This window comes from Monomorium pharaonis, chromosome 10, assembly GCF_013373865.1.
Source record: "Monomorium pharaonis isolate MP-MQ-018 chromosome 10, ASM1337386v2, whole genome shotgun sequence".
NCBI classification, from domain to species: domain Eukaryota; kingdom Metazoa; phylum Arthropoda; class Insecta; order Hymenoptera; family Formicidae; genus Monomorium; species Monomorium pharaonis.
In genome coordinates, this window is record NC_050476.1 from 16,212,881 (window position 1) to 16,229,934 (window position 17,054).

General features: G+C 29.0%; 1 protein-coding gene across 1 annotated transcript; it reads left to right on the plus strand.

Annotated features, from left to right (window-relative positions):
• The first annotated feature begins 4,957 nt into the window (after positions 1 to 4,957).
• LOC105835637 (nuclear cap-binding protein subunit 1) lies at positions 4,958 to 16,548 on the plus strand. Its single transcript, XM_012679098.1, has 11 exons — positions 4,958 to 4,997; positions 7,412 to 7,880; positions 9,119 to 9,613; positions 10,915 to 11,086; positions 11,232 to 11,437; positions 12,051 to 12,154; positions 13,522 to 13,757; positions 13,832 to 14,010; positions 14,346 to 14,601; positions 14,739 to 14,852; positions 16,279 to 16,548. The coding sequence occupies exons 1-11, from the start codon at positions 4,958 to 4,960 to the stop codon at positions 16,390 to 16,392; spliced, it is 2,385 nt and encodes a 794-aa protein (XP_012534552.1). The 3' UTR covers positions 16,393 to 16,548.
• Positions 16,549 to 17,054: the final 506 nt, after the last annotated feature.

Below are 17,054 nucleotides of genomic sequence, written 5' to 3' on the forward strand. Positions count from 1 at the left end.
CTTCCTTTCTCGAATATTTGAAATAAACTTTCTCAATTTTGTGCAATGTAAATAAAAATATATATATGTAATTGTATAAGATATTAAAGCTCGCATACTTAATTATATATGAAGCATACTTATATTTGAAAAGCTATTTTAGAATCTGCGGCATCATTCTTGCGGGCTGTTTGTAAAATGCTAGGGAACTTTCCAATTTTCGATAAGAAATAATATAATGTAATATGTGAAAGTGTTTTTAACTTTTATCTCTCTAGCCCAAAAAAAAGGTCGTTAGAAATTTTCCTCTTGCCCCCCCAAAAAGTTTTCCAAGTCGGCGCCACTGCTGCGCATGCTCATGCTGTTACATATTATCGGTAAATTTCGGCTAACTTTCACGAATTAAATAAAATGTGTTTGGATCACTCACAAACCTTTTTAATCAAACTTCATAACTCTACGTACAAACTTCAAACGATTCCGTATAATAACTTTGTTCAATTAATATATTCCGGCTAAGTGTCAGGTAAAAAAATAATTAATTATATAATTATAAATAAACGAATAACTCACAAACCTTTTTAATTGCACTTCAAACCTCTTTATACGAAATACAAACGATTACATACAGCAATTATTTTTAAAAATGTTCACTTCCGGTCAAGTGTACGCGATCTCATTTTTGCTTATTTTCAGCGTCAAAAGCATCACGTAACTAAAAATAAAGATACTCATTCGTCATTTTCAATCACGTGCTGTTTTTGACGCTGAAAATGAGCGTCAAGCGTCAGAGTGAGAAAATACCTTAAGGCCGGATCTACAATAGATGATGTAATAAGCCTTATGCCATAAGAAACTGACCAATTATAATTAAATGTGAGAAGAATAATCGAATATAATTGGTTAATTTCTTATGGCTTAAGGTTTACTACACCTATTGTAGATTTGGACTAAAGCCAGATGTACAATAGGTGTAGTAAGCCTTATGCCATAAGAAATTGACCAATTATAATCGAATATGAGAAGAATAGTCGAATATAATTGGTTAATTTCTTATCCCTAAGAGCACAGTTGACGGAGTCAGCAGAAGTCGACTTTTAGAAGTCAACTTTTAGTCGACTTTTAAAAATGACGAAAAGTCAACGAAAAGTCGACTTTTATAAGTCAATTTTACCACTTTCAATTAATCATTCAATAATGTGCTATCCAGTGCTATTGCTCTATCTGCGTCATTCATTAGACGTAAAAGATTTCGTGTTTGGGCCGACAAGAAAAAGAGGATCGACATCGTTACTAATCCATCGGAAAACGAAACATCTGCCAAATTATAATATTTATAGTTATCGTAAATCGCAGATGATTTAGGAAAAAGAATATCACCACCATAATAATTTGTTTGAAACAGGAGGTTCAGAATCGCGATGATAAAGCAGCAAAGTACATCTATTAAATTTATCTGATCAAAAAGTTTCGATAATTCCCGAAAACTTTTCCTCATATTTGACAGGACGAGTTTAAGTCGACTTAAAGTCGACTTTACCGAAACTTGACTGAAGTCGACTTTTTTAAGGACGAAAGTCGACTTTTAGTCGACTTATAGTCGGCGAATAACCCAAAAAACGTCGTCTTCCTGCTGACTTTCCGTCAACTGTGCTCTTAGGGTTACTACACTATTGTAGATCCGAGCTAATGGAGGGGCCATTGCTATATGCCGGAGTCCGCGCGGGCAGAATCGACAGAGACATGAATATATTCTCATATATTCTGTCTCTTTTCGTGTTGGACATTCCCATCACTCCATTTTCTAGAAGGAAAGAAGCGCACATACGAGCGGTACGACAGGTACGAGCCTACCTACTTCGTGCCTACTTGGGCCTCGGACTATTACAATTAGTACAAAAAATTTTTACATACAAAAGTAATACCAGAGAGGAACCTGAGAGCGGCCACCGCGGCTTTTTTCGTGCGACCAATATTTGACTAGCATCAGCGCCAAACATGGATATAAGCCAGTATTCATAGTCGGATCTTATATTTAAGATCATCTTAAGTACTGTCTTAAGATGCCATCAGCCAATCACAGAGCTGTATTAGCATCTTAAGATATTGCTTGAGACAATCTTGAAATAAGATTTGACTATGAATACCAGCCATAAAGCCCGTTTTACATTAATTGCAGTCGCCAGTTGCAATTTGCAACACCCAATAAATGTCGAGCTTTAACTAGAAACTAAGCGCCTATTGGATGTCGCAAGTCACAACTAGTTGCTTGCGATTTACTTGCGATTAATGTAAAACAGACTTTACATCCATGTTTGGCGCTGATGCTATTCAAATATCGGTCGCACGAAAAAGGCCGCGGTGGCCGCTCTCAGGTTTCTCTCTGGTCCTAGTTTACACCAAACATTTGGTACGCATGTCAAATAGTAAATAACTAGTAAATGTGTTTACATTGGCTGATCAGCTTAAACTCACTATTTGATACGCGTGTACCAAGTGGTAAGGAGCCAAAATCCATAAAAAACTAGGGGAGAATGTTGGCAATGATGGAAAATCTCTAGAATCCATAAATTTATTTCTGAAGTTGACAACACTGTGGTGCTTTCGGGAGTAGCATGGGATGTGTGTAGTGCAGAACCGTGATTGTGACAGATGGTGTATGAAAGACCAAAATAACCTCGCGGAGATGACAGGTCAGCAAGACGCAGGTTAGTGCTAAATATTAAACTTTAATGAGATTATTAATTTAGGATCTTTACAATACGAGTTACTGTAAACTGTCTTTGCTGTTTAATTGTGACTGCATTTACTATGTAAATATTATCTTTCTTATAAAATTATGTGATATTTACTACATGTTTACTTTAATAATTAAATAAATAAATAAATAAAACCGAAGTTGTATTTATTAATTAATTTAACTAAAGTAATTTGTGTTGTAAAGATCCTAAATTAATAATCTCAGATCAGTCTTTCTATAATAGTATTGATTATATTACAATGTGAAATAATATTATTATTACCAAAATACCAAAAATAATATAGAATTATTATTATTTCTTAAGAGATATAAATGTATAAATCCTTTTTTGTAAAGATTTAATGATTGTATAGATCCATCAAAAATAAAAGATTAATTAGTAATTAATCTTTTACCTTTGATAGGTCTGTATTAATTAGTAATTAATCTTTTACTTTTGATGGGTCTGTATGATCATTAAATCTTTACAAAAAAGTATTTATACATTTGTATCCTTTAAGAAATAATAATCATCTCATATTATTCTTGATATTTTGGTCATAATAATATTATTTCACATTGTAATATCGACTATTACAGGAAAACTGATCTGAGATTATTAATTTGTGATCTTTACGATACAAGTTACTGTAAACTGACGTTGCTGTTTAACTCTGGCTACATTTATTATCTAAAGATTATATTTTTCATAAAATTATGTGATTTTACTGCGTGTTTACTTTAATAATTCAATTAATAAATACAACTGGAGTTAAACAGCAAAGTCAGTTTACAGTAACTTGTATCGTAAAGATCACAAATTAATAATCTCAGATCAGTCTTTTTGTAATAGTATCGATATTACAATAGGGAATAATTATTATTACCAAAATACCAAGAATATGGGTTGATTATTATTTCTTAAAAGATATAAATGTATAAATACTTTTTTGTAAAGATTTAATGATCATACAGACCCATCAAAAGTAAAAGATTAATTACTAATTAATACAGACCTATCAAAGGTAAAAGATTAATTACTAATTAATCTTTTATTTTTGATGGATCTATACAATCATTAAATCTTTACAAAAAAGGATTTATACGTTTATATCTCTTAAGAAATAATAATAATTCTATATTATTTTTGGTATTTTGGTAATAATAATATTATTTCACATTGTAATATAATCAATACTATTATAGAAAGACTGATCTGAGATTATTAATTTAGGATCTTTACAACACAAATGACTTTAGTTAAATTAATTAATAAATACAACTTCGGTTTTATTTATTTATTTATTTATTTATTAAAGTAAACATGTAGTAAATATCACATAATTTTATAAGAAAGATAATATTTACATAGTAAATGCAGTCACAATTAAACAACAAAGACAGTTTACAGTAACTCGTATTGTAAAGATCCTAAATTAATAATCTCATTAAAGTTTAATATTTAGCACTAACCTGCGTCTTGCTGACCTGTCATCTCCGCGAGGTTATTTTGGTCTTTCATACACCATCTATCACAATCACGGTTCTGCACTACACGCATCCCATGCTACTCCCGAAAGCACCACAGTGTTGTCAACTTCAGAAATAAATTTATGGATTCTAGAGATTTTCCATCATTGCCAACATTCTCCCCTAGTTTTTTATGGATTTTGGCTCCTTACCGTACCAAGTGCTCGGTGTAAACTAGTGGTTTGTTCGTGTCGCCATGCTCCGACATGCTCCTATTGGGAGCGCCCCGATTGACCACGTTGCAATTGGCCACAACCATTTGCAGCAATGAATGCTTAGAGTTTTTCCGTTGGACCGCCAATTAGAAAAGCGGTGGTCAATTGGGACGTGGTCAATCGGGGCGCTCCCCTCCTATTCACCCCAACACACTCCAATACGTTGATTCCGATGACGCCAACCTATTAGAATGCGTTGGAGTGAATAGGAACATGTCGGAGCATGGCGACGCGAACAAACCATAGGTCTATGTTGACTGCTGATTAGTGGATTGGACACGATCCAAATTTTCGTATATGTTCGCACTCATCGTCACTCTATTGTCTCGATGCTCGATCTTCGGCATAATGGAGTGTAACGGGGGTTAGAATTCAGTACGTGTAAAATTTCAATATATTTCGTGTGAATTAAAAAACGTGATAAGTGAGAAAGTAACGGTCGCGAGTATATGAGACAATTTCTACGGAATTATCGACTGTTTCTGCATTAGAAATGAGCCGTAGAAGAGCACACGAAGAAGATGATGGCTACGGTAAGCAATGCGATATTTCAAGTTCCCTTTTGATACTGCAATTATCAACTTTGGCTTTCTATGATGTTTAAATAGAAAATTGTGTTGTGACGATATAAATCTGCCTTATTTTTATACTGCGTTTAAACATAATTCTATTCAAGTTAATTTATGTGATACACTTTTGTCAACATTTTTTGACATATGTGTATTAAATACATTGGACCAACATATAACATGCACTGTACATAACAGATCTCTTGGAGTACAAAAAGCAAAAGAAAAATATGGTCCATTCATTTATTGCACAAGTACACACACACACACACACACACACACACACACACACACACACACACACACACACACACACACACACACACACACACACACACACACACACACACACACACACACACACACACACATACATATAATTTCTTGTATGTTATATATAATTATACATAACGTAAACAAATTTGGAAAGTATATAACTAAAAAAGTAATAAAAGAATAACATTTAAATCAAGTTACACAGTACATTTCAAGATTACATACATGGATTATTTATATATTCTTTATATTATATTTATATGTATATTATATTATATATAATATAATACAATATGATATATATATAATACAACTTAACAATATAAATCAAAATTTGACATTTATATGTGAAATATAAATAATCTGCATTATATATTTATATAATGTAAATTATATTTTACATATCATCTACGTAAACAATAATTAATAAATCATAGAAAATTTAGAGTTTAAATTATAGAAAAAGTAAAAATTATATTTTTTTGTTTTTTTATTTTTATTTTTAATTTATTTTCTTTTAGAACTAAAGTTAAATATATTAATAATTTTATAACTTAATTAATTTTTATTGTGTTATCCAATTTATAATAATTTATATCTTATCATATTATCTACATGAAAGAGTTTCATGTAAACATAATGTAAACAATATATAAATAATTCATGCAAATATAATCTTGAGAATATATGGCATAACCCTGATGTAAATTATTATAAATTGGACAATAATCAGCAAACAGAATTAAGTTTTATGATTAATTAATTAAGATTAGTTAATGCATCTGCTGCACAAATTAAATAAGAGATAATTACAATTAAAATTACAAACAATTTAATTTTTATTATTTTTAACAAAATATGAATCTTTGATGAACCAGAGAATATTACTTACATAAACAACACATTATGCATAGTTTGCATAGTTTATATATAATGTAGATTATTAATACTTTATGTATAAACATCTATTTTTAATATTAATTAATAATATTTAAATTATGTTTGAAAACTCTATAACTTACTGATGTTTGATATACATATTTAAATATCAAATTATTAACTGTTAATATATAATGTTAGTATATTCATTATATGTTCTATACATTAAAAAAAAATCTTTATTAATGCAATTGCATAAATAGACCTTTATATTATAAAATTAATTAATTAATTCTTTATTCTATTCAGCTATACATGCCAAGAAGGAAACTTGGTTTACAAAAATTCTAAACACTTATCCCTCCATCCATCCTTTCTGCTAAATCCCTTTTATCTCCTGTACTGTGCTTGTTTTATAAACACATATGGTTCTTATCACATTTTACAAATTTTCGTATCTAACTAGTTAGTTAACTTTACAATTAATTTTATTTCCAACTACAGCTAAGTGCCTTTAATAACCGATAACATATGTAAAATAAACAATATACACTATACACAATATACATAAAATACAAATACTAATAAATACTACAGAATCTTCCTACTTATAACAGTCTTATTATCATAGTTTTCTGTCTTGTTTACAACATCTTTCATATTCTGTACATTCTACGTTCTTACTTTATCACATTGATTTTCTTTCTTATTAAGTTCTTAGTTCTTAATTCATTCTTAACATTCTTGACAATACTTTTAATCTATCCATTTTCTAATTTTACTGGACTGAAACTATTATCTTTATCCTTTCCTTTTGTAATTTCTTTTTCAATCAAAATCTTTCTTAGGACTTTGTCTTTTGTTTTGTCTAGCTCGTCGTTTTCTAATCTTTCTAGTCTTTCCTTTCCATTCTTACCTAATATCTTGAACCAATTTTTTGTTATCTCGCATTCCTAAATCTAGCTTATCTTTTCCTTTCCTACAAAATATGCATAGTCTTTCTTTTTTCTCTAGCCAATATTTATTATTCTCTTTTATATTTTCGCACCTTAATCTAACTAACACTTTCAGTCCAACGTTATCTCTTCTTCTTGCTATGTTTTTTCTACTTAAATAATTAGGTTAAACCTATCCTATCCATATTTTTCTTATATTTTGTGTTATATCTATTATAAAATTATAAAATTACATATTTATAATATTACATATATGCATTTTTTTAGATCGAGTGTATAAGAAACGCAGGAGAGTATCAGAGAATCAAGAGATCGAAGATCGTCTTGAATCTCTTATCCTGCGCGTTGGAGAGAAGTCAACATCATCTTTGGAGAGCAACCTAGAAGGTCTGGCTTCTGTATTAGAAGCCGACTTGGGTTTATTTCGTAGCAAAATTCTTCGGATTTTAACGGACTGTGCTATTAAGATGCCAGAGAAATGCACAATTTACACCACCCTTGTTGGATTGTTAAACGCGAAAAATTTCAATTTTGGTGGAGAATTTGTTGATTACATGGTTAAAAATTTCAAGGATTCCTTAAAAGCATGCAAATGGGATGTAGCTAGATATTCCCTTAGATTTCTTGCTGATTTGGTAAATTGCCATGTTTTATCATGTGGCTCATTAATGCAGTTATTTGACAATATGCTAGATGCCGCAAATGAGGATGGTGTGCCACAAGTGAGACGTGACTGGTATATATAAGATTTAATTTTTGTTGTATAAATTATTTACTCGCTCGAAAGTTTAGTGTGCTTTTTCTTGCACATATATTTTTTAAAATAACAAATATAAAGTAAAAATTAAAAATTTAATTTAAAAAATTTCAGAATAAAAAAAATTTTTTGAAAAAATTTATATGAATCAAGCACAAATAATAACAAATGTTTTTTTTATTTAGTTTTAAAATAAAAAATGTTTTATGAAAATAGTACATTATGTAACAAGAGCTTAAAGTACAAAAGGCTATTACGCCAGTGTTATATATCATATTTTTTATTACCTGTGTCTCGATGTGTAGTTCCTTGGAATGTCTTGGTTTTTCGCATTTATAAAATTCCTCCATCCTGAGATACTGTACAGAATTTGTTGCAATAATATACAGTTGTATTGTATGTGTGTATAATACAATTAAAATTGAGAAATTACAGTAAATATATATATATATGTATATTTATTTATTTATACGTTTTCAATTTTATGGAAAAAAATAAAATAGAAACAAAATAACAAAAACGAAATTAAAAGACAAAAACCCTATTTTTACTCTTTGAAATAAAGGACCTCGCACCCAACCAATGGAATTTGATTCTTGGCTAAATTTGCTGAGAGTGCAGCATGTTATTCGTTATGGTCTCTCTGAAACCTCTTGATCAAAAGTCTCAATGGGCACAAGATCCAAAAATCAATGGTTTTTGAGATGCTGAGCTTCAAAAGTTTGATTTTTGAAAATGTAGATATGAGAATTACGAACTTTAGTATACCTTTCTAAATCAACTTTTAAGAATATTTATGCATACACACCATACGCACAAAGCACATACAAGCACACAAACTCAATATTATTATGCTTACTCTGCATGAATATTCTTAAAATTTGATTTAGAAAGGTATACTAAAGTTCGTAATTCTCATATCTACATTTTCAAAAATCGGACTTTTGAAGCTCAGCATCTCGAAAATCATTGATTTTTGGATCTTGTGTCCATTGAGACTTTTGAACAGGAGGCCATAACGAATTTAGCTGAGAACCAAAATCCATTGGCTGGGTGCGGGATCCTTTAAAATGAATTTAAAAAAATTTTCTTATGTGATTTTTTTTCATCAAGATACTTGATTTTTTTTGAGATGCGAGAAAATCTCAATTGAAACTTTTAAACGATAATGTTTGTGAAGTAAATAGTCTTTAATAATTGTACATAATAATTTGTAGGTACGTTTATGCTGTTTTATCGACACTGCCATGGGTTGGCAGAGAATTATATGAGAAAAAGGAGCAAGAATTGGATCATCTGATGGTTACAATAGAGATATTTTTGAATAAACGAAGCAAGAAGCATCAGCCGGCATTGAGAGTATGGTCAAGCGATACACCTCATCCACAGGAAGAGTATTTAGATTGCCTGTGGGCGCAAGTTCGCAAACTACGACAAGATAATTGGGCTGAGAAGCATATTCCACGGCCGTATCTAGCATTCGATTCGATTCTGTGCGAAGCATTGCAACATAATTTGCCACCTTTGATGCCACCTCCACATCACGAGTCATACTCTTATCCATTGCCCACTGTTGTCTTTCGTATGTTTGATTATACAGATTGTCCTGCTGAAGGACCATTGTTACCAGGAAGTCATGCTATTGAGAGATTTTTGATAGAGGAGCACTTAAGACAGATTATTAATAATAATTATTTTGAGAGAAAAGATTGGTAATATATCTACATATATTCTATATTTATATCTATATATTTTTCTTTCTATTTTTTTAAACATTTTTTTCTTTTAACGTAATATTATCTTTATTATTTTTTATATTAATGGTTTTAAGATTTTTTTCACATTTAACCCTTACCTGATACACTTCAGTGGATTTTCATAACTGGTACCTTGGGATTTGTTGGAATAAAATGCTGCCACAAAATAAATATTGAAAAAATTACAGATTACCTTTCAAAGATCCCATTTTGAGACAAAATAGTTTTTTAAAATTAAAATTAAAATTAAAATTTGAGTATGTGAAAAAAATTTCATGATTTTCGTGAATTTTCAATAGTTACATGAATGTTGAATTCCATGGAATCACAGTATCGAGTAAAGGTTCTCTAACATCGACTTAAGGGTCGATTTCACCAACTTCGGTTACCGTATTAACCAATCGCATTTGTTAATTTTGTTTGACGACAAATACGATTGGTCAGTTCCAATGGAATAACCGGCCAGTTAAGGTAACCGAAGTTAGTGAAATCTGCCCTAAACCATGGACTGTGCCATCCCTATATTATTAATATGTAAAACTAGGTTCAGAAAAAAGAGTGAGAGCAGTGGCCATTAATTAGCTCTGTCTTCCTTTTTTCATGACTACAAAAAGACAGAATTGACTGTCAGTTTGTGCTGTCTTTTCACAATTGGATTCACTTTCAATTCGCGTTGTGCATTCATGTTTTATGTCGATGTTCTCTAATTATTCATCAGTACACTTATTATCGTAATTGCATTTTTATACATTTTTCGGAAAAAATGAAAAAAATGGGTTTTTTTTCTCAATTTTATTTTTCTGGAAAATAAAAACATTGGTACGTTTTTATACCTTTTTATTACAGTCGTTTTTTCTGTATTTTTTGGAAAAGAGAAAAACAATGTTTTTTCCTCGATTTTACTTCTCTGGAAAATTAAAAACATTACTCTAATTCAAAGTTTTTTAATGTGAATAATTAAAATTTTATTGTATTATTTTTTAAATACGATTTTGATGCAAAAATTTGATCTATTGATTATAAAATAATAGAAGTATTATTTTTTTTATTCTAATCAGAATTCTCTTTTTTCTGTTTTCTAGCCAAAAAATGATAATTTTTGAGTTATGTTATAGTATATGTAATAATTGAGTGAAATATATCGAAAAATTAATATTTAAGTTAATTAAATTTTATAAAGCAGTAATGAAAATTTTTCCATAATTACTGCTACCATTACTAATTATACTGTAACATTGATTATTTTTATTTCACAGTGCTGCACAATTACTAAACTTCCCATTCAAAGCTAAAATTCCTTTGGATTATTGTATTGTGGAAGTAATATTCGGAGAATTGTTCAGATTGCCCACTCCAAAATATTTAGAAATCTGTTACGGATCAATTTTGATAGAACTCTGCAAACTACAACCTTCAACTATGCCACAGGTCATGAACGATATGAATTAAATGCTCGAAAATTTAATACTGTTATTTATATAATTATATTTATATAATTGTAGTAAAGAATTTATATAATTGTAGTGACAGACATAATATTTTAATTGTACTGTGTATATACATATATATATAGGTATTAGCACAAGCTACGGAGATTCTTTTTCGTCGTATAGACAGTATGGCGGCTACTGCTTTCGACCGTTTTGTATGGTGGTTTGCATATCATTTAAGTAACTTTCAATTCCGTTGGTCGTGGGAAGATTGGGATTCCTGCTTACAGCGTGATGCAGAACATCCAAGACCGAAATTTATACGGGAGGTCTTGCTCAAGGCTTTGAGGTAATTTGTATGCTTTCACAATGTATAGAAAAAAGCTCATAGTTGCTTTTTAAAAAAGACGTAATTGTATATTACAAATTGTGTACTTTAAAAAAAAAATAATTTTTTTACTAATTTATCTCTTGGTTTGGTTAGGTTTTTATGCATACTAGTAAAAGTTAAATAAAAGTACAGTTGCCAAAAATGAATAATTTATGAAATATTTTTTTGTGTCAAAATATGCCAAAACAAACTTTTTTAGTAATTTGAATATTTCATATGTAGAATAATTTGAAAAATTATATTATGTAAAAAATAACATTACTCCATTTAAAAAATGGTAATAATCTTCATGCAATCTTGAAACATCAATGCTTATGAAAATTGATTTTACCATTATTTGAAACCATTTTTTCTTTACATATACTATACTTTTGTCAAAAATATTTTTTTATAAATCTGTTATAAATCAATATGTTATTTCAATGGATTAATTAAAATAAAATACTCTATATAAAACTATAATGTAAAACGTACAGATATTAATAGTATGTATACAATTATATTGTGAAATTCTATTCTATCTCTAAGTAATTAAAATATGAAAGTAAAATAAACTTTTTTACATTTTTAGATTGTCATATTATCAAAGAATTCGCGATATGATGCCAGACTCGTATGTAGATTTGATTCCAGCAGTTCCTGATCCCGTGTACAAGTATTCATCTGAAGGTGCTAGTAAGTATATAATGGAATGTAAATATCTAATATTATAGCTTAAAGAGATTCTTAAAGAGATTAATGTGTTGTAATTCATTTTGATATCAAATTGAAAAATGATTCACATAAATAAGTTTAAAAAGTTAAGTTTTCAAGAAGTAAAAAATTTCTCAATTTTAATTTATTGTATATACTACTGTGATCAAAAAAGGTGAATTTTTAATTTAAACTTTGCGGGTGCTATAAAATCATGAAATTATTTTTTTGTGGGTTGGTAATACTGTCTTTGACATCTATGTAGAGTTTCATGTCAATATATTCAATTACTTCAGAGCTAGACGTGTTTTTGTAAACATACAAAAGTGAGTTTTTCAATTTTTACTATGTCTGATTTTGTTGAGCAAAGAATTTGCATTAAATTTTGCCGAATGAATATTCTGCTGCGGAAACGTTGAGAATGTTGCAGGCCTTTGGTGATAAGGCTATGTCGCAAAAAAAATGTTTGTAAGTGGTACAAAGACTTGAAAGAAGACCGAGAACGTGATGCACATCGGGTCACTCTGATGACGGCGGTATGATTGAGTTACACACGAATAAAATCAATGTGTAATATCATATTGATACTCAAAATTCATAATATTAAAAAGATAACTTATTTATTTGCTAAAATACCCTAAAATGCAGTGCAAATTTCAAACTCGTGCAATCAATAAAAAACTCGTATTGACATGTTTTTTTTTAATTGCTTAGAAAAGAATGAACTTTAAGAATCTGAAATAATATTAGCAAGATTTTAACGAGAAACCTGTGAAAAATGATAACAAACTTTTACTTTTTTCAATTAAAAAAACATGTTTCAATAAAAAAAAAACAGGTTTTCATGCGATACTACAGGTTCACACTTAACAAATCAAACTTTTGCCTAGGGATTCTCAAAGTAGAGTCTTTGCCCTTTAATTAAAAAAAAAGTATATGTAATTTGGATGATTTTTCGCAAAGTTGTATCACTTTAAAGATTGCCTAAAAATTTGGTCAAAATTTTTGTCTCGTTTTTTTTTTGCGCCAGTGTATATAAAATTTTTATATTTTTTGTTTTTTGTTTGATTCTTGCCAGAATAAAATTATTACGATGTGATGTCATTAATATAGAACAATTTGGTGCTTAGATTTTTGTAAAAAAATGGACTTATTTAATTTTTATGAAATACCTCTCAATTTTTATAGATATAGGCAAAAGTAATATTTATTTTTAACCAAAATTAGGAAGTTTGTATAAGTTAAATTAGAATTTCATATTTTTTTGAGTCGGTATTATGAGACAGCAAAACTATTAAACACAGAATATATTCATAACACATTATTAATATACTATTAAATTATTTCAGGTTCACTTCCTGGTACAGCTGCAGCACATGAATTGGTGGTTTCTATAAGACGTAAATGCACGCCGGAAGAAGTATTAAATGTATTGAATACATTACCTGGTCCTAGAGAAAATGAAGAGAGTAATAATTACAATCCGTTAAAAATTGACGTATTTGTGCAAACTTTATTAAATCTTGGTTCGAAAAGTTTCAGTCACAGTTTTGCAGCTATAGTAAAGTTTCATTATGTTTTCAAGGTAAATTAATGTTACTCTGCTGCACGATTCAGATACACATGTGCACGTATGCCTTTCATATGAATATTTCGCAGGTACTTGCTGAAACAGAAGAAGCGCAAATATGTATATTGAGAAATATGTATGCGTTGTGGAAGAATCATTACCAAATGATGGTGGTATTAACGGACAAATTTTTAAAAACTGGTATTATTGAATGTAGCGCTATTGCCAACTGGATATTTTCCAAGGAAATGGCATCGGAATTTACTAAGTTCGTTTTTTGGCTGCATCTTACGTCATTTATTTTATTCGGAAATATTGCTTATTTGCTACAACAATATAACTAAAATTTATTATTTTTAAATTACGTGCAAAAAACTTCTAATTGAATACACTGAATAAAAAGTTAATAATTTTTTATTTTTTTACAATCAGTAGATTAAATTGTTACAAAATCATATTTTTTTAAACGATATAAAATTTTCATGATTTAAAATATTTGGAAAACTTTATTTTTTGAATTATATTGTTACAGCAAATCAGTATATTTCCTGATATGTATATCAGTAAATCAGGAGAATAGTAATATGGGAAACTTATATCTAGGTTATATATTTGGGAAATACTGCATCTGACGATACGTAAAATGAACAAGCATGTGACGAAATTGAGCACGGAATTAACGGAGGCAAGGGAGAAGCTAAGGAGAGCGGAAAGTAGATCAGGCTCGTCTTCGGATGAGGAGGACAATAATAAAGAGAGAAATAAAGAGAGACCATCAGAGGATGTGGTGGAACGAATGGAAGAAAAGTTGGAAGCCGCGCAAGCAGATCAGAAAAATTTATTCCTTATCATATTTCAGGTATAAAAGTATATTATCTATATATTCTATATTAAAAGTAACTGCGAATATACTTTTTCTGATATGAAAAAATTTCTAAAACTTGTTTTATATAAAATTTTTATCACTATATAATATTTTATTTTGTTTTATTTTAGCGTTTTATAATGATCCTATCAGAACATTTAGTGCGTTGCGACACAGATGCAATTGACTACAACACACATTGGTATAAATGGACCATAGGAAGATTGCAACAAGTATTTTTATCTGTGAGTTTACAAATTTATTATTCTATGATAATGTTCAATACTTAGGAAAATATATGTATATCATTTATAAATCATGAATAATTTTCTCGCATCTTTCACGTTAAATATTTTAGTAAAAAAAGTAAAGCAAAAATAATACGATAAACAGGTCAATATATCGAGCCAAGACAAATTATCCTAATACAATATAATTTATTAAATAAAAAATATATATAATTATAAACGCGACTAAAAATCAACTGTGTTAAAAAATGTTAAACAAATTTCGAAACGTTTCGACTATACATAGTCCTCTTCAGTCGTAACAAATTACCAATATTTATGAACTTAAACATGAGTGAAAAAACGCAAACAAAAATATAATTAAACAGTTAAAAAATGATCAACTATAAAACAATGCATATCGTCTATAAAAATGTGTCATAACAAATAAAAACGTGAACGAATAAATAATACAATCAAATAAATAATAAAATTTTTTTGCAAGTCAGTTTTCTTATTAAAAGGACAGAATACATAGTCAAAAAATCTTTTCGAGAAATCTAAAAGATCAAAACGATGGAATACGTGTAATTTATGAATAACAAAAACTGATGTGCCTATTATTAAAAAAAACGATAAACTTTTATATGTTGATACCAGACAATATTAAAACGAGCAACAAACACGCAGAGTATTCGATAAAGCGTTAAAACAAGTGTAACGTTCAGTAGTCAGAGGCAGAATGAGCGAACTTATTATCCGTTAGTCATTTTCGACAAAATGTCAAACAAACAATATGAATTGTCGAGACACTCCATGTCCTTCTGTAAATTGATGCCATTAACTTGCTCTTTAATATGAATCATTTCTGAAATTGACCTTTTTTGGTATCTTAATCCAGAATCTAATATCTTAACGTTATTTTAATCAAACACGTGGTCATTTTTTAGCATGTGTTCTGTTATCACTGAGTAAGTTTACTAAAAAAAATAATTTTCAAAAATGTATTTTAAACATGGAGAGAGTTAGAGTTGTGAATTGTTTCTTAGTTTTGTTTCTATATGTTTATATTTAGTTTATCAATTACATATAATTAAAAATTCGTGTTTTTTAAATATTCTTACTTTGAAGCACTGTAATAGAATAAAATATTATTGGACATAAATTAAGAAAAAAGTATTTTAAAATAAACTTCCTAAGTCTTAAAATGTTTTTTAAATAAATTAATGCGAGGATTTTTCGTAATATCAAATTTCTTGTATAAAAATTTATTTTTACAAAATTTTTATTCAACTTTAAAATTAAAAAGAATAGAAAAAAGAAAAAGGGAAAGTTTTCGCGCACGTGTGTGTGTGTGTGTGTGTTTTTGTGTGTATGTGTGTGTGTGGTGTGTGTATAAATTTGTCTATTATAATTGGAAAACTTATTTATATTTATTTTACAGCATCAAGAGCAAGTACAAAAGTATTCTTCCACGTTGGAAACTTTACTTTTCACTCCAGACTTGGATCCTCATATTTTAGACGTATTTCATCAATTTATCTCTCTACGGGCATAAAATAAGATATATAAAATAAGATATATAAATAATGTATTTATATCAAAGTACATTTATAAAAGCTAGTAAGTTAAGATACATCAAAGTACATTTAAGTTAGTACCATAGTTAAAATTTTAAACCGCGTTAAAATAAAGTACATTTTTTGAATTTTCATCTGTGCATTGTTTCCATTTGATTATATTTTGTTAATTCTTAAAGGAGATTTCTGCCTGAGTGAAAAAAATCTATTTTTTCTTCTTTTCTAATCCCATTTCTGTTTTCTCTTTACCTACCTTATTAAATATGACCTTGTTTTTTCTGTGCTTGCAACGTTAATCCTCTCTCTTTTTTAAGAATTTCCTTATGTCATGTCTACTAAAGTGATTCAATTTTTCATTAATAACACCACGTCGTCTGCATATGCTAGAGATCATAGTCTCTCTCTAAGGTTTAAAGGGATGCTAAACTGCTCGTCAAACTTGATCGAGGTCGATAATGTAGTCATTCGTGCACATCATTAACAAAATTTTGTATGTATTTCTTTTACAGATTTGGAAATCTTTTTCCAGAATTAAAGTTTATGTATTAATATCAGCTTATGAATTGAATTTCATATCGAGAATTAAAATTTTTTTAGATGCTCTTTTCAAACACGAAATTTTCGCAGTGCTGCAACTTTT

Excerpts from the sequence above, each read along its gene's own strand:
- LOC105835637 (XM_012679098.1), top strand. The coding sequence starts at position 4,958 with ATGAGCCGTAGAAGAGCACACGAAGAAGATGATGGCTACG. Across the intron at positions 7,881-9,118 it reads CCACAAGTGAGACGTGACTG|GTACGTTTATGCTGTTTTAT; the intron begins GTATATATAAGA and ends AATAATTTGTAG. Across the intron at positions 11,438-12,050 it reads GTCTTGCTCAAGGCTTTGAG|ATTGTCATATTATCAAAGAA; the intron begins GTAATTTGTATG and ends TTACATTTTTAG.